The 22,245-nt window shown below is 43.6% G+C and overlaps 1 protein-coding gene across 13 annotated transcripts in view; it reads left to right on the top strand.

The window, feature by feature from the left end:
• Positions 1-22,245, top strand: part of ptprc (protein tyrosine phosphatase receptor type C) — a 279,774-nt gene that overhangs the window by 215,015 nt on the left and 42,514 nt on the right. For all 13 annotated transcript variants that reach the window (XM_070887294.1, XM_070887295.1, XM_070887306.1 and 10 more), the window contains 7 exons: positions 2,366-2,577; positions 2,665-2,725; positions 13,335-13,443; positions 18,344-18,378; positions 18,476-18,585; positions 20,391-20,481; positions 21,120-21,196. In XM_070887294.1, coding sequence (XP_070743395.1) covers positions 2,366-2,577; positions 2,665-2,725; positions 13,335-13,443; positions 18,344-18,378; positions 18,476-18,585; positions 20,391-20,481; positions 21,120-21,196 — 695 coding nt within the window. The remainder of the gene's footprint in view (positions 1-2,365; positions 2,578-2,664; positions 2,726-13,334; positions 13,444-18,343; positions 18,379-18,475; positions 18,586-20,390; positions 20,482-21,119; positions 21,197-22,245) is intronic.

The following is a 22,245-nucleotide window of genomic DNA, read 5'->3' as shown; positions in this document are numbered from 1 at the left end:
AGCCTGAATGTCATCCAGGTCTTGCTGCAGGTGGGCATGGACTGCTTCATTATCTGAGGAGTTGCGAATGGTACTGAACATTGTGCAATTATCAGTGCACATCCCCACATTTGACCTTATGATGGAGGGAAGGCCATTGATGAAGCTGCTGAAGATGGTTGGAACTCCTGCAGCGATGTCCTGGGGCTATGATGGTTGGCATTCAATCACCACAATCATCTTCCTTTGCGAAAGATAGATTGGTAAGGCCGAGGTCAAGTAGGTTTTTCCCTCTTATTGGTTCTCTCATCACCTGATCCAGACCCAGTCTGGCAGCTATGTCCTTCAGGACTCGGCTAGCTTGGTCAGTAGTGGTGCTACTGAGCCACTCTTGATGATGGACATTGAGGTCCCCATCCAGAGTACATTCTGTGCCCTTACTACTATGCTTCTTCCTAGTGGTTTTCAACATGGAGGAGTACTGATTCGTCAGCTGAGGGGGGGGGGGGTGGTAGGTGGTAATCAGCAGGAGGTTTCCTTGCCCATGTTTGACCTAATGCCATGAGACTTCATAGAGACTGGAGTCAATGTTGAGGACTCCCAGGGTCATTCCTTCCCGACTGTAAACCACTGTACCACTACCTCTGGTTGGTCTGTCCTGCCGGTGGGACAAGGCAAACCCAGAGCTGGTGATGGAGGAGTCTAGGACATTGGCTGAAAGGTATGATTCTGTGAGTATGACTATGTCAGGCTATTGCTAAACTAGTCTGTGACAGCTCTCCCAATTTTGACACATATTAGTGCGGAGGACTTTGCAGGGTCGACTAGGCTGGGTGTGTCATTGCCATGTCTGAAGCCAGTGCTGAGGTCGATGCCGAGTGGTCCGTCCGGTTTTATTCTTCTTATTGTTTCCTGTAGTGATTTGTCACCACTAAGTGGCTTGCTCGGCCATTTCAGCAGTTAAGAGTTAACTGCTTTGCTGTGGGTCTGGTGTCACATATGGGCCAGACCAGGTAAGGATGGCAGATTTCCTTCCCTAAAGGACATTACTGAACCAGATGGGTTTTTATGACAATCTGGTAGTTTCATGGTTACCATGACTGAGAAACTAGCTTTTTAATCCAGATTTTTTTTTAATTAACTGAATTCGAATTCCCCAGCTGCCATGATCTCACAACTCTGGATCATTGGTCCAGGCCTCTGGATTATTAGTCGAGTAACATAAGCACTATGCTACCGTACCCGCTAAGATTGTCTTCCTGGATGATTTATATTACCAGTGGTATATCAAATGCAATTTGATTTGGGAAAAAGGCATTATTACATCCTGTTACTGTGCAGTTAAAGTTTTCTTTCCATAATGTCTCCAAAATCCTAGCCCATTATTTTACGGGAACGACGACCACAATAATTGCAATTTTTTTTCAACAGTATCATTTGATAGCTGTAACATTGCCAAAACTAAGCACTAAAATCATTGGCTTGGTCAAGGTCTTCCCGTGGGCGATCAACTGAAAAAGTTAAAAAAGATGCGCACCTACCTTATCCTGCTGCACCCACCAGCGATCCCGGTCCTGAGGCCTCCACTCACTGCGCGTCGGAGCGTGTGCATGTCCGTAAGCTGGAGTTGGAGTCACCCAGTTCTGGGTAGCCAATCAAGGTACAGTATTTTCTCATTCATAATAATGGGAACGCCGTAAGTTGGAGTTCCCATTATTATGATTGAGAACCCCCCACCCCCCAACACCAAAACACAACCAAAAAATAGAAAAAATACACCACATATTTAAGATTAATTTAAAATTAAAGTTATTTATGTCTATAAGCAAAAAAATATTTTTCCGATTTTTAAAAAAGTTTTTTAAATTATGCTTTAAACTAAGCTTACCTTAGTGGGCAGGGTTTTTAACAATAAAATGTGTTTCTAAAATTTTATTTTACAATGATTTGTATGTTTTAAAACTTTATGCCTGTAAAAGTCGGCTTTGCGACTGCTTTTACCAGGCGCAAGAGTTTTCAGGACATCCGCTGGGTAAGGTATGAGTAAACACCGCAATCTTGCCCATGCGAATGTCCTGGCTGCCAAGATGTGGAGGATCTGTCGAGCTGGATCGGAAAAGCCAGTTTTCAGCGCATGCGCATTGTGCGCTGAAACCCGGCTTTTGTGATGCCTTCCCGGGTCCGGACACACTCAGTACGGACCCAGGAGGCTGGGATTTCCAGGCCATTGTGACAAAAAATTGTAACTGTAATTGAGTTTGAACTCTACATTTTAAATATGAAATTTCTCTTTTTTTCTGTGAAGTTCAAATCCAAAATGTTTATATTTTATTATTTAATTGAATTTATGGTGCGTTCAAATAGAATATTTCTATTTCTCTCATAGACCCTGACAAACCTGAAATATTGGAATTTCACCAACCAGCAAATAATGAAATTGAAATTTTCTGTAAGGAACTAACCAAAAAACAATTCAACGGAAAAGATCAGAAGTACTGGGCGACACTAGATAAAAAACAATCATATTTCCCAGAGAAAGGTTCAACGTGTAACATTTTATTTAAAGACTTGAATTATCTGACTACATATAAAATTCAGGTAACATGAATTTATTGTGGCTCAGGCTTATTTCATTTTATGTAAGGCTGACATCATACTTTTACTAATACTACTGTTCTATTACAGCTGATTGCCTTTAATGGAGAGTATCAATCACAAAGTGACATTAAAGAAATCACAACTATGTGTAAGTGAAATGCTTGCTAAAACCATATTTTTCCAGCACCGAGCGCTGGTAAGCATCCTGCTGCTTGCCCACCCTACCCATTACTGCCTTAGGCTCACATCGTTCTCCAGACCAAGTGTGAAGAATTCTAGTTCCCGCTGATTTGTGAACCCTTCCAGGTTCCATTGGTGAACCAAGCAAGTTAATCATCTGTAATATCCTGTCCCCTCAGTACAGATTCACACGAGGCATGTAGTGAAGTTAAGGTCACTCTGGACCTGCACCTTTATTTCACAGCTCTGGAATGCTGTGCTTGCCTGAGACCTCTCCTTATATACCTCTCTCTTGCAAGTGCACACCTGGTGATAAGGTATGCTGGTGGTTACAGGTCATATCTTATTACAGTCATGTATAGCATGTTAGGATACAGTTATATATAATAATGTAAGATACATGACATCATCAAAAATGCCCTGGGGTATTGCAGACCTATCAGGCTCAGCGTATCAGATTACTGAATGCACCACAGAGGATCTGTTGAGTTGTAAGCTCCCATCTTCAGGCATGCCATTTTGGACCCTGTTTATTTTCCTTCCCCCACCCAGGATGATTGAATCTAGATGGCTTTTAGACAACTGATGAGTCTGGCCGGCAGCAAGAACCATGAATGCCTTCTGATTGACACGGTGAACAGCACAAGTCACTACGAAATGTGTCAATTTCATTGGCACTATTCTCCTGACCAAGTATTGGACACACACATTGAACAATAGAGCCACTAATTGGAGGTACAGAGTTTCTGGAGCAACTGTTTGCTCACTGAGACCAAATCATGATGGGTGCCAAGCCTAGGATCGACGAACCATTGGGGAGGGAAATTTGTGTTTGGCAGCAAAGTGCAGTTAACGGCCGCTGGAAATGGCTGCAATACTGAGTGAAATTAGTCTGGCGGGGGGGCATGGAGATAGATGGCACAGCGCTAACCTTCTGTGCAACACTTGTCCCGATGATGTTGCTGGAGGGATCCAGGACGAAGTTTCTGTCCAAGACCGGCATTGCCGCTCCCCACAGCCTCTGGGAGAGAAGCTGTGGAGCTCGCAGGGAATTGTGGGTAATGAAGAGGTCTGAGATTTAAAGGGACCATGCACACTGAAGCAATACAAAATAAAATGCAATGAATTAAGAACATTTTTTCAGCCCTTTCTGCCTTTTAAGAAATATTCAACATTTAAAAGAAGTTTAAAGCTGAATTACCTTCCTTACCTCAACACATTATACAACTGACTCAGCACTGCCACAAATGGCTCAGCAAGCCAGGGAAGGGGCACCGAGGGCCTCACATGCAGCACTCCAGTTTTGTGCAGGGGGTCAACACTGCAACACAGGCACTGTACCCATAGGGGCCAGAGGGCCCTCCAGAAAGAACAATGCGAGAGCATATCACTGAGACCGTCACTGCCAGCAGTGTCGCCCCCACCACCTGGCTCCAGTGCCCAAAGAGGCTTCATGACCTCAGACCACTGGTCAAGGTCAGCGAATGCATCTTTAAAAGCTGTCTGCTACCAACTGCCCCACTAGCCTCACACACTGCTCAATGCACAACCCCCAATCACTCACCTACCAACAATCTGCAATAATAACAAGGCACATCTCCCATTCCTAGCCTCACCTCACCTTCCAGGAGATGGTGCAAGCCATTCTTGGTAGGGGCATACTGAGCCTTTGGCTAGCGGCGGGGCTGAAATTATATAAAATGCTGGTATCCTCGCACATTATCCTCCTTCTGACATGCACCTCGTGCTTTCCCGCCATCCCATCACCACAACTCCACCCTTGTGCCTTTCTCATTTCATACACCAAAAAATGCAGCCTACCCAGCAAGTAGGATTGCAGGCAGATGATTCTATCCCGGATATCCCGGCCACGAAGGGACTGTCTGAGATGCATCTTTCCATCTGATTCCACGTCTTTGGCTTCCTTCCCTTCTACATCTTCCTTTTCTGCATCTTCCTCTTCCCTCTGCAAGCGAATGCTGTAAATGTGAAATGACAGCATAAAATGCTGGAAATATTCAGTTGGTCTGGTAGCATCTCGACCTGAGATATGAACTCTGTTTCTCTCTCCAGGGATGTTGCATGACCTGCTGAGTAGTCGCAGCATATTCTGTCCTCTCAAAGACATAATTTACCATCCAAGCCCTTGCAAGCATCCAGCAGCACTCCCTACACACTTGAAAAAACTTTTTATATCTATTGCAGCAAGCCACCACTTCAATAAAATCCAAAAAATCCAGTCAAAACCCTTAAATTTAAACTTATCCGAATGATATGTGTGTCCTTTTAAGAGCTGCAAGCATTGCCATTCTCAGCCGGCTTGCAGCCTGGCGTGCTTAGGACCCAGCACCAGGGTCGAAGTTTGCGCTAGTGACGTTAAATCAGCATTGCACGCTGATTGACGTCACCACGCTGCCTGTTACCGGCAGCACAAAGGGGAGACAGGAATTGGCGGCCATCGCGGGAACCGGCATCAGCTGATAAAAGAGCGGCGGTCGCCAATTCATGGAGCTATGGAGTGGCAGTAAGAACATGAATTTCTAGCCCTAATCTTTGGGTTCTTGCCTTTGTCCTTTAACATGAGTCCATAGTTCAAACAATTACCACAATTGATGAACACTAATGTATTCACCTTCATGTCATTGCTAGAAATATGAAAAATTGAAAGTTTTTGGGTGCATCATTCTGCCAGATAAATATCAGCCCATCTTAAACGGCCAACTGTCATTAGTTTGAGAAGTATTCAGGTACTCTGGTATCTCTTTCTGCAGAGCAGCAAGAAAATCCATGCCATCCTTTCAATCTAAACAGAAATAACTCTCCATGCAGGTTCAGTATTTACCAGGGAGATAGAACAGGTGGACATGACATTGGATGATGAGATTAGTAATGAGATAAGTGCATTTAAAATAAAAAGAGGGGATATATTAAATAAAGTAATCAAACTCAAAGAGGATAAAACCCCTGGTCTGGATGGATTGCATCCACACATTTGAAAAGAAACTAGGGAAGAGATAGCAGAGGCAGTGCAACACATATTTAATAATTCGTTAGAAAAAGGTTTGGTGCCAGAGGACTGGCAGATAGCTAACGTAATACCTATATTTAAAAAGGGGGATAGAACATGTCCAGGGAATTATAGACCAGTTAGCTTAACATCGGTGGTAGGAAAAATAATGGAATCCCTACTAAAGGAGAAAATAGCAGAACATCTAGAAGCATGGATTTCAAAAAGGAAAGCCTTGCTTGACCAACATTATTGAATTTTTTGAAGAGTTAACAGGGAGAGTAGACAATGGTAATGCAGTAGATGTAATTTATCTAGATTTTCAAAAGGCCTTCGATAAGGTACCCCATAATAGACTGATGAACAAGAGAATGCGGAGTCAGGGGACAAGTAGCAGAATGGATAGCTAACTGGCTTCAAGACCGAAAGCAGAGAGTAGAAGTAAACGGTAGCTATTCACAGTGGCAGAAGATGGGTAATGGTGTTCCACAGGGATCAGGGCTGGGACCACTGTTTTTCACAATTTACATTAACGATTTAGAGTTTAGAATCAAAAACACAATTTCTAAATTTGTGGATGACGTCAAATTAGGGGGATAGTCAATACTGAGGAGGTCAACAACAAATTACAGGAGGACATTAATAAACTTGCAAAATGGGCATATAATTGGTAAATGAAGTTCAACATGGATAAATGTGAGATATTACATTTTGGTAGAAAGAATAGGGAGGTCACTTATTACTTGGAAGGGTAGAGGAACAAGAGATCTCGGAATACAAATACACATTTCACTCAAAATTGCGACACAGGTTAACAAGGCCATTAATAAAGCAAACCAAGGTATAGAATTGTAAAGTAGTGAAGTTATGCTAAACCTGTATCGAACCTTGGTTAGACCACACTTAGATTACAGAATATAGTTCTGTTTGCCATATTATAAAAAGAACATAGAGGCACTGGAGAGGGTGCAGAGAAGATTTACAAGGATGATACCAGAACTGCGAGGGTATACGTATCAGGAAAGGATGAACAGGCTGGGTCTCTTTTCTCTTGAAAAAAGACTGAGGAGTGACCTAATAGAGGTCTTTAAAATTATGAAAGATTTTGGTGGAGTGGATACAGAGAGAATGTTTCCATTTGTGGGGAAGAGCATAACTAGAGGCTATCAATATAGTGAGTAGTTGAAGCAAATAGTATAGATGCATTTAAGGGGAGGCTAGACAAGCTTATGAGGTGGAAGGGAATAGAGGGTTATGCTGATAGAGTTAGATGAGAAAAGACAGGAGGTGGCTCGAGTGGAGCATAAACGCCAGCATGGACTGGTTGGGCCAAGTGGCCTGTTTCTGTGCTGTATATCCTATGTAATCCTATGTAGGTTAGAATTTAATCAAATATCTACCAAATTTAAGAACTGACAAGAGAAGGCCTTTCAACGGTCAGTGCCCCTTAAAAGGTTCAGCAGCAATGGTTTGTTTTAACATATCAGTCACTGAGGCCACATAGAGACACTTTTTCACAACCTGTTATGGTTTTAAAATTTAAAAGACATTAGTTTGTTTAAACAGAGTTCCTCTACCATCAAATGCAAGGTATTTTAAGATCTCAGTCTCACTGGCTTCTTCCTTCAAGATAGTTTAAACCATTCTACTTAGTGTACATTTCTTTTTTAACTCATCCACAAATCATGCTTTATTATCATTAATAATCACCTTGATCTTCCCACCTCAAAAGAACTTGTATCACACGTACCTTCACATTATTAAGCATGCTGGTATCACTTTACAGTATGTCTTTGCTTTCAGCAATGTAATGTGGCAAATAGAAATAATGGATTAATTACTCCTTCACTGAGAAAAAAGGACGTGTTTATTTGTAACACCTAAAGCTGATTGGTCCCCTTGGAGGATAAGACACATCCAGCAGTTTCTCTGGAATGTGTAATTAGAATCGCTCTGCCTACGTAATCAGTGACTTTGCAAAATGTAATTCGAGCCATGCTGACCATAGGCAGAACAGAACACACTATTATGGGTTAAGATCTTCTCCCAACCCCCAAACAAATTCTTGCCCCACCTCCCATGTTCCTGACCTACTCACCTCCCAGTCCAAGTTCCTGACCTACATTCCCCCCACCGCCCCCTGCCCAAGTTCCTGACCTGCTCCCTGTCCTCGCCATATATGGGGCATTGTGTGTGGGTCACAGATTTTTAACAGGTTTATTGGGTATGAAGTGAATAGTGACAGTGTCATGACTTCTAGATTTCGGCCAATATTACCATCTGGATTACGTTTTCACTCTCAACCACCTCTCCCCACCCCCCACCCTTTTAGACCTGGATCATGTTCTTCTGCCATACCCACTGCGCTCTCTGTACTCTTTACCCCCCACCAAGTTCCTGACCTCCTCTCATAAGAACATAAGAAATAGGAGCAGGAGTAGGCCACTTGGCCCCTCAAGCCTGCTCCGCCATTCAATACGATCATGGCTGATCTGATCTTGGGCTCAGCTCCACTTCCCTGCCCACTCCCCATAACCCTTCATTCCCTTTTCACTCAAAATTCTGTCCAACTCCACCTTAAATATATTCAATGACCCCCCCTCTCTCCCCCCCCAGATTCCCCCTCTCTCCCTCCGATTCCCCCTCTCTCTCTGATCCCCCTCTCTCTCCCCCTCCGATCTCTCCCCCCTCTCTCCCTCCGATCTCTCCCCCTTCTCTCTCTGATCTCTCTCTCTCCCGTCTCTCTTTTACTCCCTCTCTCTCACCCTTTGCTCCCCTCTCTCTCCCTCCCTCTCTTTCCCTCCCTGTCTCTCTCTCTCTCTCTCCCCTCTCCCTCTCCCCCTCCCTTCCCGTTTCCCTCTCCCTCTCTCTCCCCCCTCTTCCCCCCCCCCCCCCCCCAGCCCTTCTATCCCTCTCCATCTCTGTCCCTCCGATCCCTCCTCTCCCTCCAATCTCTCTCCCCTTTTGATCCAATCTTCTCCGGAGCCTTCTCCCACAGAGCTGAGGAAAGCATGGCCCATACTGACAGGCAGCTGCAACTCTGAGGTGCTGTGTATGCGTGACCAGACCTCAGTGCGCAGAAGGGGATGGAGTGTGCATGTGGACAAAAGGGACGGAGCTGGCGTGCCCATGTGCAAAAGGACACAAAAATGTTTGTGCAGATAATCACTGTGGAGAAAAAAACCTTTGGGGATGGGGGTGGAGTCATCCAGCACAATAGAAGTTTTAGAAGTGTTGCTAAGTCAATAAGAGAACCTTTGAAAATGTTCACATTTTGTTATTTTCCAAAGCTGCTGTTGCCTTTTCCAAAAAAAACCCCTCTGTGCATTAGATGTGGTATGATATAAATTACAAACCATAGCACAAATCTTTGACCCCAAAAGTATAAAGGCAAACACTTTTTATGAAAACACATGAAACCTGCCTTTTCTTTGGGGGCCCAATCTTAAATTAAAATTAACATACAGTACTTCTAACAATTACATTCACAGCCTCGGAACAACTCCAGATACCTTAATCATGCTCAGTCATTTAAGCCTTATTTGTTCTCATCCACCTTAAAATATTGATTCCTTGCTATGGATTAAGTTACTCAAACATGCCAAGACGTGAGCTAGAAATTGTTCCTACAATTTGCATAACCATTTTTCTAGAAGTGGCCATGAATAGAAATTTGGTAATTTGATCATTTGATCAGACACACAATCTGTAAATTTAGGTTTACTAACCCAAAACCAGGAAAACTCAATATCGCAAAAGAAGCATCTGCATAAAAAGAGAAAACAATTAACAATCGTATGAGCAAATGCTCATAGACAAGACACTAACCAAAATGATTACATTACCGTGACAAGCAAAAACAGGACTACAAAGGGCTAAATTGCTTTTAGTTCTGTGAGACACTGCAGCATGAAACAAGAGAAAGTGCACTGCCCATTTAAAGAGACAGTTCATACAACACAAAAGAAAATCTGTCCGTCTGTTAGTTACTTCACTCCTATTTTCTCACCATTTTAATCTGTTGTTGTGGCTTTCAATTTCTTTCTCTTTTTAAAGCTGTTCTTACTCTTCGCTCATAAGAACATAAGAACATAAGAAATAGGAACAGGAGTAGACCATACGGCCCCTCGAGCCTGCTCCGCCATTCAATAAGATCATGATGGATCTGATCATGGACTCAGCTCTACTTCCCCGCCCATAACCCCTTATCCCCTTATCATTACTTAGCATTATCTAGGTGGAGCTGTTGTTTCTTTTATATGTAATTCAATAGTGGAGCCAGGTGTGGGGAGGCCATTCGGCCCAGGATTGCAGCGGGCCAGGGCGTTCAGGCCCCCGGCGGCGTCCAGGCGTTCGGGCCCCCTTCAGAGATGACTGAGCTTCTACTTCCCCGCAGTGCTTCAGGTGTGGTCCAGCCAGGGCTTTGTACATTGTGGGAGTACATTCAGTATTCCGGGACCCTTCGGCCAGCCGGCCCGGCCCAACGACGCTCTCTGGGTCCCTTCAGCCAGCCGGCCTGACCCAGCCTCGCACTCCAGGTCCCTTCGGCCAGAGGCCCCAGCCCAGCTTCACACTCCAGGTCACCTCAACCAGCCGGCCCGGCCCAACGACGGACTGTACCTGCCCGAGGTCGCTAGCGGTGAACACTAACCTGATTTACATTTTAGACTTTTTTAATCAACTTTTAACCAACTCTTAATATATTTATTAAACCTTCAATCAATCTGTGTAACTTTTAAAAATATAATTTGGAAATACTTTTAAACTCTTAAACTTTTAAAACATCTTGGAAACCTTTGGGGAAATTTTTAATCAACAAAGGAATTTCGACCGAACTGCTTTCTTCATCATCATCATCATCATCATAGGCAGTCCCTCGGAATCAAGGAAGACTTGCTTCCACTCTTAGCATGAGTTCTTAGGTGGCTGTACAGTCCAATATGAAAACCACAGTCTCTGTCGCATGCCAGACACGAGACTCCCAAAGCGAGCGCTCTACTCGGATCTCGTCCATGGCAAACGAGCCAAAGGCGGGCAGAGGAAATGTTACAAGGACACCCTCAAATCCTCCCTGATAAAGTGCGACATCCCCACTGACAGCTGGGAGTCCCTGACCAAAGACTGCCCCAAGTGGAGGAAGTGCATTCGGGAGGGCGCTGAGCTCCTCGAGTATCGTCACCGAGAGCATGCAGAAATCAAGCACAGGCAGCGGAAGGAGCATACGGCAAACCAAGCTCCCTGCCCACCCTTTCCCTCAACGACTATCTGTCCCACCTGTGACAGAGTCTGTGGTTTTCATATTGGACTGTACAGCCACCTAAGAACTCATGCTAAGAGTGGAAGCAAGTCTTCCTCGATTCCGAGGGACTGCCTATGATGATGATGGATAGGTAGGCTTTGAGGGTGGCCTTGTAACATTTACGCTGCCCACCTTTGGCTCATTTGCCATGGACGAGTTCCGAGTAGAGCGCTTGCTTTGGGAGTCTCGTGTCTGGCATGCGAACAGTGTGGCCTGCCCAGCGGAGCTGATCAAGTGTGGTCAGTGCTTCAATGCTGGGGATGTTGGCCTGAATGAGTACGCTAATGTTGGTGCGTCTGTCCTCCCAGGGGATTTGTAGGATCTTGTGGAGATAATGTTGGTAGTATTTCTTCAGCGACGTGTGGTGTTTACTGTACATGGTCCACGTCTCTAAGCCATACAGGAGGGCGGGTATTACTACGGCCCTGTAGACCATGAGCTTGGTGACAGTTATGAGGGCCTTGCCTTCAAACACTCTTTTCCTCAGGCAGTCGAAGGCGGTGAGGACAGCCTTGGGGAGAAGGTAAGTGCCTTCACAGCACTCCTTGTGGAAACAGACCACCCCCCTCCCACCCTCCTCCGGCAGCAAGGTTGGGGATCGGACCTACCTGGACCTGCGGCCTCCTCCGGAGTGCTCCTCACCAAACTGGGAGCCAAGTCTGTCAATCAGGCTGATTTCCAAGTGGGGAACCTGTCAGGGCCGAAAGTCACACACTGTGCGGTTAAAACTCCACAGCATGCAGGGGAAACCCAGACTTCCAGGTTTCCAGTTTGAAACTCTACCTTCCCTGCCTATGTAATCCATCCCAGTAAATATCCAGCCCCTGGTGTCACACAAACAGGAGTCTTGCTCGTCAGATCCTGCCACTAGTCGCCAATGGTAAGTGAATTCGAATCTGACACCAAATATGATTTGCAACTTAATCCTTTTATTATGTTCAACCAAATCTTTGACACACGCAATGTCTCTAAGCAGTAGACATACAGAGAAATAAACAATATTACCCCATTTCCTATCTGAGGAGAGATGTAACCGTAGTCGATCCTTTTGATCTTAAATATCTCTGTAGATTATAAAGGAAAGCTCAAAATCTTTATAGTTCTCTAGTCACACACACATTGTACTTGCTGATTCATAATGGTATGACATGTGTTATTGTGAACAAGACCCCCAGAAATGAGAGAGTTCCCACAAAACTTCCAGGTGGTCAATCTGTAAACCATTATAAGCATGTAACTAAGATTCTTAGCCCCAATGTCCATTTCTTTATCTCAAGCATATTTTGGCTATCTCATTTCACAATGTAGCGAAATGAGGAAGTCAACAGGCACAAATCATACATCCTGCAACCCACATCCTGCACCTCAGCAGAAAACAAACAACAGCCATTCTAGCTACAGTACAAATCGACAAGCTATAAGTAAAAATAAAACAAAAACTTTAATCATACGAGATTAAACCAAAACCTAATCCTATGCATATATGTACATAAGAATAGGTCATGTTACATACCCAGCCTCCAGGTAATGTTTCCACACCTCAGAGTTTCCTCATCAGTTATATGGCTGACAGTTGCTTTCATCAAAGTGGAAGGACCTCCGTAGGCCAACTTGCGACATGCAGACACCTTAATATTCTAGATGTTCAAGTCCAAAATGTATTCACCACAGCTGCTTATCCCTTGTCCTGACTGTACCCAATGTCTAGGACTGGTCTACTAGAGCAACTCTGTGCCAGTGTTTATGCTCGACACTAGCCTCATCCCACCCTACTTCATTTAATCTTATCAGAGAGATGGAACTTGGGGGTACTGGTGTTCCCATGCACCTGGCTGCCCTTGCCCTTCTGGGCGGTGGAGGAGGTCTTGAGTTTGGAGGTGCTGTCGAAGAAGATATAGCGAGTTGTTGCAGTGCATCCTGTAGATGGGACACACTGCAGACAAGGTGCACTGGTGATGGAGGGAGTGGATGTTTAAGCCAGTGAATGGGGTGCTCAGCACCATTATTGCACATACAGTCCAATGGTCTTCAGTTATCTATTTCTTTAGCGCAAGATTCCTAAAAGTCCAAAAGTATAAAAAGTGCACGCAAACTATAACTCACATATAACAGAATTAACCCACCGTTTATCCATTATGAGCACCGAGAAGAAATTCTAGCCAATAGTTCTCCAAGATTCAAAGTTACCATGCTAACATATTTTATACTGAATTGTACATTTTCCTACAACAAACCATTTCTTGTGAATAATTATAGAATTTCATGTTGCAGACAATGACAAGGCATTAATTGGATTCCTGGCATTCCTGATCATTGCTACTTCAATAGCTCTGACCATCGTACTCTACAAAATATACATTTTGCAGAGGAAATCTTCAAGGTATCTGTTTTATTCAGTTAAAAATGGTTCAACCCACTCCTCGAATGAGCTGTACCAGTATAGCGACCGATAAAATACTTCCACAGAAATGAAAAAAACTGATAGAAACATTAGAACGGAAACTGTACTTTCTCTTAACTAATTAATGTTTCTGGAAAGAACTGTGTGGGATTTTGATGGGTTCTTTGGGAGTTTGTTGGGGTCACACCATTCTCCAACTTTAAAAAAAAATTGATTGCTACCTGTTTTCCTCGTTGTGGTCCATGTGTTGCTATACTTTGTTCTTGATCCAAAATCTTTTGTTAAATTTTTCCACATCTGTGGTTATTACTGCAGGAGATTGGCTGATATCAGGGTGCACACCTTCAAATTAAGGTCTACCCTCTCTATCTGGGGTGAAGCACTTTGGCGCTGTAGCAAACCAAACAAGAGAGGGGGTGGTTCGGGACTTTGTTTTCAGGAATGAATCTGAGCAGATGGAAAGGGAATCAGTGGGAGAGCATTTTGGTAGTAGTGATCATAATTCAGTTGGATTTAGGGTAGTTATGGAAAAGTACAAAGATAGACCAGGAATAAAAGTTCTCAATTGGGGAAAAGCTAATTTTACTGAGCTGTGATTGATTTAGCCAAAATGGACTGAAAACAGCAACTTTAAGGTAAATCAGTGTCAGAGCATTGGGAGGCATTCAAAGAGAATATAGTGAGGGTCCAGAGCAAGTATGTTCCCTTAAAGAAAAATGGTGGGACTAACAAATCTAGAGCCCCCTGGATGTCAAGGGGCATACCAGGTAGGATTAAAAAAAAAAGGGAAGCTTATGACAGATGCCAAGGACTCAATTCTGCAGAAACCCTGGAGGAGTATAGAAAATGCAGAGGTGAAATTAAAAAAGAAATTAGGAAAGCAAAGAAAGGGCATGAATAAATATTGGCAAGTAAAATCAAAGAAAACCCAAAGATATTTTAAAAATACATTACGAGCAAGAGGATAATTAAAGAAAGAGTGAGGCCTATTAAGGACCATAAAGGCAACCTGTGTGTGGAGGCATAATACATAGGTATAGTTCTTAATGAATACTTTGCGTCAATTTTCACAAAAGAGAGGGATAATGCAGACATTGCAATCAGGGAGGAGGGGTGTGAAATATTAGATTAAATAAACATAGTGAGAGAGGAAGTATTAAGGGGATTAGCATCTTTGAAAGTGGTTAAATCCCCAGGTCCAGATGAAATCTATCCCAGGCTGTTAAGCGAAGCAAGAGAGGAAATAGCAGAAATATAATTTTCCAATCCTCTCTGACTACAGATGAGGTGCTAGAGGACTGAAGGACTGCTAATGTTGTACCATTGTTTAAAAAGGGAGAAAGGGATAGACCGACTAATTGCAGGCCAGTCAGCCTAACCTCAGTGGTGGAAAAATGATTGGAAAAAATTCTGAGGAACAGGATAAATTTTCTGATAACTTGATTATATTTTTTGAGGAGGTAACAAGGAGGGTTGATGAGGATAGTGCATTTAATGTAGCCTATATGGATTTTAGCTTTTGATAAGGTCCCACATGGAAGACTGGTCATGAAAGTAAAAGCCCATGGGATCCAGGACAAGTTGAATGCAAAATTGGCACAGAGGCAGGAAGCAAAGGGTAATGGTTGATGGGTGATTTTGTGACTGGAAGGCTGTTTCCAATGGAGTTCCACAGGGCTCAGTACTAGGTCCTTTGCTATTTATGGTATATATCAATGATTTGGACTTGTAGGGGGTATGATTAAGAAGCTTGCAGATGATACAAAAATTGGCCGTGTGGTTGATAATGAAGAAGAAAGCTGTAGACTGCAGGAAGATATCAATGGAATGGTCAGGTAGGCAGATACCGGGATTCTTGCCTTTAATAGTCAGGGCATAAAGTATAAGAGCAGGGAGGTTACGCTTGAACTGTATAAAACACTAGTTAGGCTACAGCTAGAGTACTGCATGCAGTTCTTGTCACCACATTAGAGGAAAGGTGTGATTGCACTAGAGGAGATTTATGAGAATGTTGCCTGGACTGCAGACTTTTAGCTATGAGAAGTGATTGGATGGGCTCAGGTTGTTTTCTTTGGAACAGAGCAGGCTGAGGGGAGACCTAATTGAGGTGTATAACCCAGCGCTGCCTCTGCAAGATCCTGCAAATCCATCGGCAGGCCAGACGCACCAACATCAGTGTTCTCATTCAGGCCAACATCCCTAGCGTCAAAGCATTGACCACGCTTGATCAGCTCCGCTGGGCGGGTCACATCGTCCGCATGCCTGACATGAGACTCCCAAAGCAAACGCTCTATGCGGAACTTCGACATGACAAGCGAGACGCAGGTGGGCAGAGAAAACGCTTCAAGGACACTCTCAAAACCTCCTTGACAAAGTGCAACATCCCCACCAACTCCTGAGAATCCCTGGCCCAAGACCGCCCAAAGTGGAGGAAGAGCATCCGATAGGGTGCTGAGCAGCTCGACTCCCATCGCCGAGAGCATGCAGAAACCAAGCGCAAACAGTGGAAGGAGCGTGCGTCAACCCAGACTCCCCAACCACCCTTTCCTTCAACCACTATCTGCCCCACCTTTGACAGAGACTGTAGGTCCCGCATTGGACTCCTCAGTCACCTGTGAACTCACTTTTAGAATGGAAGCAAGTCATTGTCGATTACCTATGATGATGATAAAATTATGAGGGACCTAGATAAAGTGGATAGAAAGGACCTATTCCCCTTAGTAGAAGGGCCAATAGCCAGGGGACATAGATTTAAAGTAAGTGGTAGGTTTAGAGGGGATTTGAGGAGAATTGTTTTCACTCAGAGGGTGGTGGGGGTCTGGAACTCACTGCCTGAAAGCGTGGTAGAGGCAAAAACCCTCATCGCATTTAAAAAGTACTTGGGTATGCACTTGAAGTACCGCAACCTATATAGCTACGGACCAAGAGCTGGAAAGTGGGATTAGGCTGGATAGCTTTTTGTTGGCCAGTGTGGACTCGATGGGCTGAATGGCCTTCCTCTGTGCTGTAAATTTCTATGATTCTATGAACACTTCGCACTGTTCACACATTGTTTAACTGCTGGCAACAGTGATGAGCATTTGGGTACCAATCTGTAGATTTGACTCTGTAATGGAGAAAATATAATTTGATTTCATCGTAATGTGAGTATTCCTAGATATGAATGTGATTGACTCTACTTCATAAGAACATAAGATATAGGAGAAGAAGTAGGCAATTCTGCCCTTTGAGCCTGCTCCCCCATTCAATGAGATCATGGCTGATCTTCGATCTCAACTTCATCTTCCCGCACTATCCCCATACCCCTCATTTCCCTTAATATCCAAAAATCTATCAATCTCTGTCTTGAATATAATCAATGACTGAACATGCACAGCCCTCTGGGGTAGAGGATTCCAAAGGTTTACAATGTTTTGAGTGAAGAAATGTCTCCTTATCTCACTCCTAAATGGCCAATACCTTATTCTGAGACTGTGACACCGAGTTCTAGACTCAACTGCCAGGGGAAACTTGTTTCAATGAGATCACCTCTCAATCTTCTAAACTCAAAGGAATACAGGCCTCGTCTACTCAATCTCTCCTCATTGAACAATCCCTTCATCCTAGGAATCGGTCTGGTGACCCTTTGTTGCACTTCTTTTTCTGAAGTAAGGAGACCAAAACTGTACACAGTACGCCAGGTGTGGTCTTGCAAAGGACTTCTATTACTGCAGTAAGATTTCTTTGCTCTTATACTCCAATCCCTTTCTGAATGAGATCTCCAGCTGCGATTCCTCGTGCTATGGTCTTAGCTATTTACTTACTCTCTAAAATCAGTCATAAAATGATCTGTGGAACTTATCGAACATGGTCAGTTACCTTTTTTTGTCCCTTTAACTTTTTATATACAGCTCCATGGATAAGTCTTACTTGCAAATGAGCTTTGAATTAAAGACCAAATTACTTTCTGAAAGGTGTCTGGATTACTGTGTGCAGAATTGGTTTCAACAAATTTGAAATAATTCCCTTTTCTTCTTTCAGTACCAGACAGCTTATTCCATACAGGAGAAGTGCTTTATTGTCTTTTACTTTTAATTAGATAGCAAATGTGGATAATTCTAGTTTGAGCAATAGTAATGCAGAGTAAAATTTTAGTGGGAGTGTTGTTCCGACACTCAGGAGGAACTCCCCATAATACAGCAAAGTACCATCCTAATAATTCCCCCAGGTGAATTTTTATTCTTGCCAAGATGAGTTTTTAACACTTTACATCTGTTCTCAGCATTAAGCACCCACAACTCAGATATAGAAAGAGATGCAGAAACTCCCTGTATCTTGCCTCAAAAATGTGGTGTAATTCCAACTTTGGAAAGCCACTCCATTGAGGTGTTGTGACATTTTATTTCCTGCACCAGCCACTCTTTTGGCCTCAGCTCATCTGAAATGAATGTAAATTATTACTTAGTCGAGGCTGCTTCGTTTGATATGAGATTGTGGCCAAAGCGACTAAACTGAGCCGAAGCTTATCTCCTATCAATCTGGGCAGGACTCAAACTCTGGTTCCAGAGGTGAAAGAACAGTTGAACCATTCAGCTCCCTCATCCCCATATTTTCAAACAGACAAGCTCAGCTTCATTTCACATAAAATATGCTATTCTTTGCGGGCAAATTAATCGAAGAGTCAGGCAAAATCACATTACTATTACATTAAACTGAATACTTTTTGTACCCAAGTGTCATTCTTTTGAGAAGTGTGAACAAGTGCAGTACAACATTATTTATCATAATAGATATTATCATGACATGTAAGGTATTAATGCAAAGTACATTAATTGATAATATTTTGTCTTTGATCTGGAAATGATGCCCAACTATTTTCTTTTTGCTCTGTCCTAAATAGACGTTCTGAAGAATCTGTGGAACTTATCGAACATGGTCAGTTACCTTTTTTTGTCCCTTTAACTTTTTATATACAGCACTGGATATAAATTCCCATTGCGAAAATTGTTCATACATTTAACACTTGTTCCAGATGATGAAAAGCAGCTACTCAATGTGGAACCCATCCTCGCAGAGCAACTGATTGACGTGTACAGGAGAAAACAAGCTGATGAATCAAGATTATTTTTAGCAGAATTCCAAGTACGTGCATTTGGTGAATTGCTACCTTCCGAAGATTGCAGCTGTTTAATGTTCCACTTTTGAATTGTCTACACAATATGAGGACAGAGTGGTTAATAATTGCCGTTTTTAAAGGGCGGAGAACAGTACTGAGGAGAGACAACCATTTACAATGTCAGCAAGCGTGTGAGGCAGAAAGGGCAGTGGATGGTCAGTAGTTTTGTGGGAGTGAGATTAAAAGAACAGGAAAGAAAGAAAGAAAATTAACTTGCATTTATATCGTGCCTTTCACAACCTCAGCACATCCCAAAGTGCTTTACAGCCAAGCAAAATACTGCGGATGCTGGAATCTGAAATAAAAACAGAAAATACTGGAAACATTCAGCAGGTCAGGCAGTATCTGTGGAGAGAGAAACAGAGTTAACGTTTCAGGTCGATGAGCTTTCATCACTCTGTCGAAGGGTCATCGACCAGAAATGTTAACTCTGTTTCTCTCTCCATAGATGCTACCTGACCCTTTGAGTGTTTCCAACATTTTCTGAAAGTACTTTTGAAGTGAGGTCACTGTTGTAATGCAGGAAAAGGAATTTGCACACAGTGGATAATTTGTTTTAGTGATTTTGATTGATGGATAAATATTGGCCAGGACACCAGGGAGAACTCTTGTGCTCTCGTTCGAATAGCGCCCTGTCTGTCCTCTCATGTGGAACTTTTACATCCACTTGAGAGGACAGATGGGGCTTCAGTTTAACATTCACCCCCTTGGCCTTACCAGCTCACGTGTCCTCTCCACTCCCATCGTCTCGATCACGGACAAGTAGTTGATGCAGCATTAGTTAAACACCTCAATATTCAAGGTATGCTTATTATTACAACATAGTGAATTTGCTTGTTGTATGTCAGCAGTTCTTCCATTTTTGGTTATTTGCATCCTGCCCCCGCCCCCAACCAATGGGATGAAAACCGGTTGGGTTCTGCAAAAGGCAGGCGATCTATGCCATTGCCTTGGTGGTGAGCGTAAAAATTACTCCTAATATGATAACAAAGATACAGGTTATACCTCCCCAGTCCGGGACTCTCTGGTCCGGAAACATCTGTGGTTCGGCATTAGTCCCGGTTTTCCGCGCTTCCTGTTCAGTGAGATAAGCGGGCCGGGTAAGGAAAGGGAAGGGCAGGCGGCTGACTGAGGCACCGAAGCTGGACTTGAGGGAGAGGAGGGTTTTTTAAAAAAAAGAGCAGCAAACCAGCGCGGAGAAAGAGAACGAGGCCTGAGTTTTGCAGCCAGAGCATGGCAGAGGCGTTCAGGAGCCCAGGTATTGTCATCGGTTAAGGGTTCAGCTGGCTGACGACCATCATGTCGTTGTTCTGCTTGATCGCGTAGATGACCCACAGCCCATTCTCGTCTACGGCCAGGTCGATGTCGGACTTGTCCCCCCACCTGTAGGGGGAGGTGTGGTATGGTGTCCACAGCATGTACTAAATCTTGTCCCTGGCCTAGCGTGGGTCTTTACACCAGGCCCCGGACTGCTGCTCAGCCTTGATTACATTGACTGACTCCACAACCCCTTTGAGTCCCGGGGCTAACAAAAACTGAGAAACGGGCGACAAGGAAGAGAACAAAAGAAAAAAAAAATGGTATTTTAAACACCTGTAGCGTGACCTCCCGTAGTTCAGAAAATTCTCTCTTTCAGCACCGGTCAGGTCCCGAATGTGCCAGGCCAGAGAGGTCGAACCTCTACAGCAGAACTGAGATGTGGACGAAATAAGAAATGTGACATTTTTAGCAATTGGAAAAAGAATATAGATATTTCAAATTATCATTACAGAGCATTCCAAGGGTTTTCACCAAATTTTCTGTCAAGGAAGCACGGAAGAATTGTAATGCAAACAAGAACCGATATGTTGACATACTGCCATGTGAGTACCAATGAAACCTGCTAACTAGTTTAAAATATGTATTTACATGATATGTTCATAGATAATTAAATACAGTATGACTCCATAGAATAATTTAATATTGAAATAATAACAAGAAATTTGAGGAGGTAAAGAAATATATCAGAGTAGTACGCATGTATAAGCCTAGGCAACAACTTTTTATTCTAGTTTATTGAAAGTTATAACTGATCCATGTTTCTTTGAAGCAACCAGCTGATCTGTGTATTAAAAAAACATTCTTTGGTACAATATCTTCCATTTATTATCTACTTGTGATGTAGTAAAAATATATATTTCTTCAAACATATCATTCTAGGCCCCTCAATCACTGGAAACAATCTATCTCTAAAAGCTCCTTTCCATTCTATCATAACTTGAAGCACCTCTATCAAATTCTCCCTTAATCTCTCCTGTTCCAATGAAAACCCACCACAATTTTTAAAGTCAAAAAACTGTTAGCATATTCAGGACTTAGTCAGTGTAGAAAATCCTCTAACTATATTGAGGTGTCCTTTGGTGATTGAAAATGATTAATGGATTTAAGTTGGAACACTTTTGCCTTGTTAATTCAGCGAATTCTCCAAATTGGACTAACTAGGATTGGATTTTGCCAACAGATGATTACAACCGTGTTCAGCTTTCTCCAGTAGCTGGAGAGCAAGGCTCAGACTATATCAACGCGAGCTTCATTGATGTAAGTATAGATATTTAGAAGTGACAGACAACTAATATTTTAGAATTTAGGGCTGACATTCCCCTGTTATGCGACTCCTGTTAACACCTCTGGGGGGTGCTAACGGGGCGCAAAACTATTTCTGTTCGGGGGGGTGCAGTGCTACCGGCTCCCGCAAGATTGCGTGGGAGTTAGCAAGTGCAGTAGAGCCATGCCCGGCTGGTAGCGTCCCGGGCAACTGCACCTCCGACAATGCCCACACCAGCCTTGCAGGTCACAAACCGGGCCGAACGCCCATCGCGAGGTGCAAGTTATAGGGGAGGTATGCTACACTGCGCGCCGCCATTTTTCTTTTTCATCCTTTACCGTGCGGGCTGTACCTGCGGGATCCAGGCTGCGATCGTGCAATCTGGCATTCCATTTCAGTGCAGCCACGGCACCCCTTAGCCCTGGTAACCCAGCGGAGGCCATCAAAGGGCCCGCAGAGCTCGCAGCGTAACAGAAGGGGAGGGACATTCAAACACGTCAGCGTTACGGCGCTCCGCAATCCTGCCCCGAAAGGAAATGGAGCTTGCGACATTGCGCTCCACTTCCTGTGAGGGGTGGTAACCCGAATTTTGCTTTTGGGTGGGACGTCTGCACCGGGCGCAGAACATCCGGCCCCTGAGAGGTTACCGCCCCCAACCAGGGCGACAGGGAATTTCAGCCCCTTAATGATGTAAACTTTGACACCACAATAATGATGGCAATGGGATCATTTTATTCCTTTTGTAGATTAAAATAAAATATACTGGGAGAAAAATATGTTCCTTGGTTTCATATAAAATCTACAACTTTTAACAGGGTAACAGCTCTGACCCCAGCATGGCCCCCAATTCAACCCTGGTCCTGGACCCGTCCCTAGGAGCCATTTACCTGAGGGCCACTGCAATGCTCGCAGCAGCCTGATCTTGCACTCTTCTTTGATAGCTGGCCATTAAGCCTCGTCAGCTTCAATATAATGAGGCTTGAGTTCCAATATTGGAGATGCCTTGGGGCCTCACTATACAGGCAATATGTTTTACATGCAT

The sequence above is a fragment of the Pristiophorus japonicus genome, chromosome 8, assembly GCF_044704955.1.
Source record: "Pristiophorus japonicus isolate sPriJap1 chromosome 8, sPriJap1.hap1, whole genome shotgun sequence".
Classification (NCBI taxonomy): domain Eukaryota; kingdom Metazoa; phylum Chordata; class Chondrichthyes; family Pristiophoridae; genus Pristiophorus; species Pristiophorus japonicus.
The sequence above is the reverse complement of the archived record's forward strand: the minus strand, read 5'-3'. Positions and strand labels throughout refer to the sequence as shown.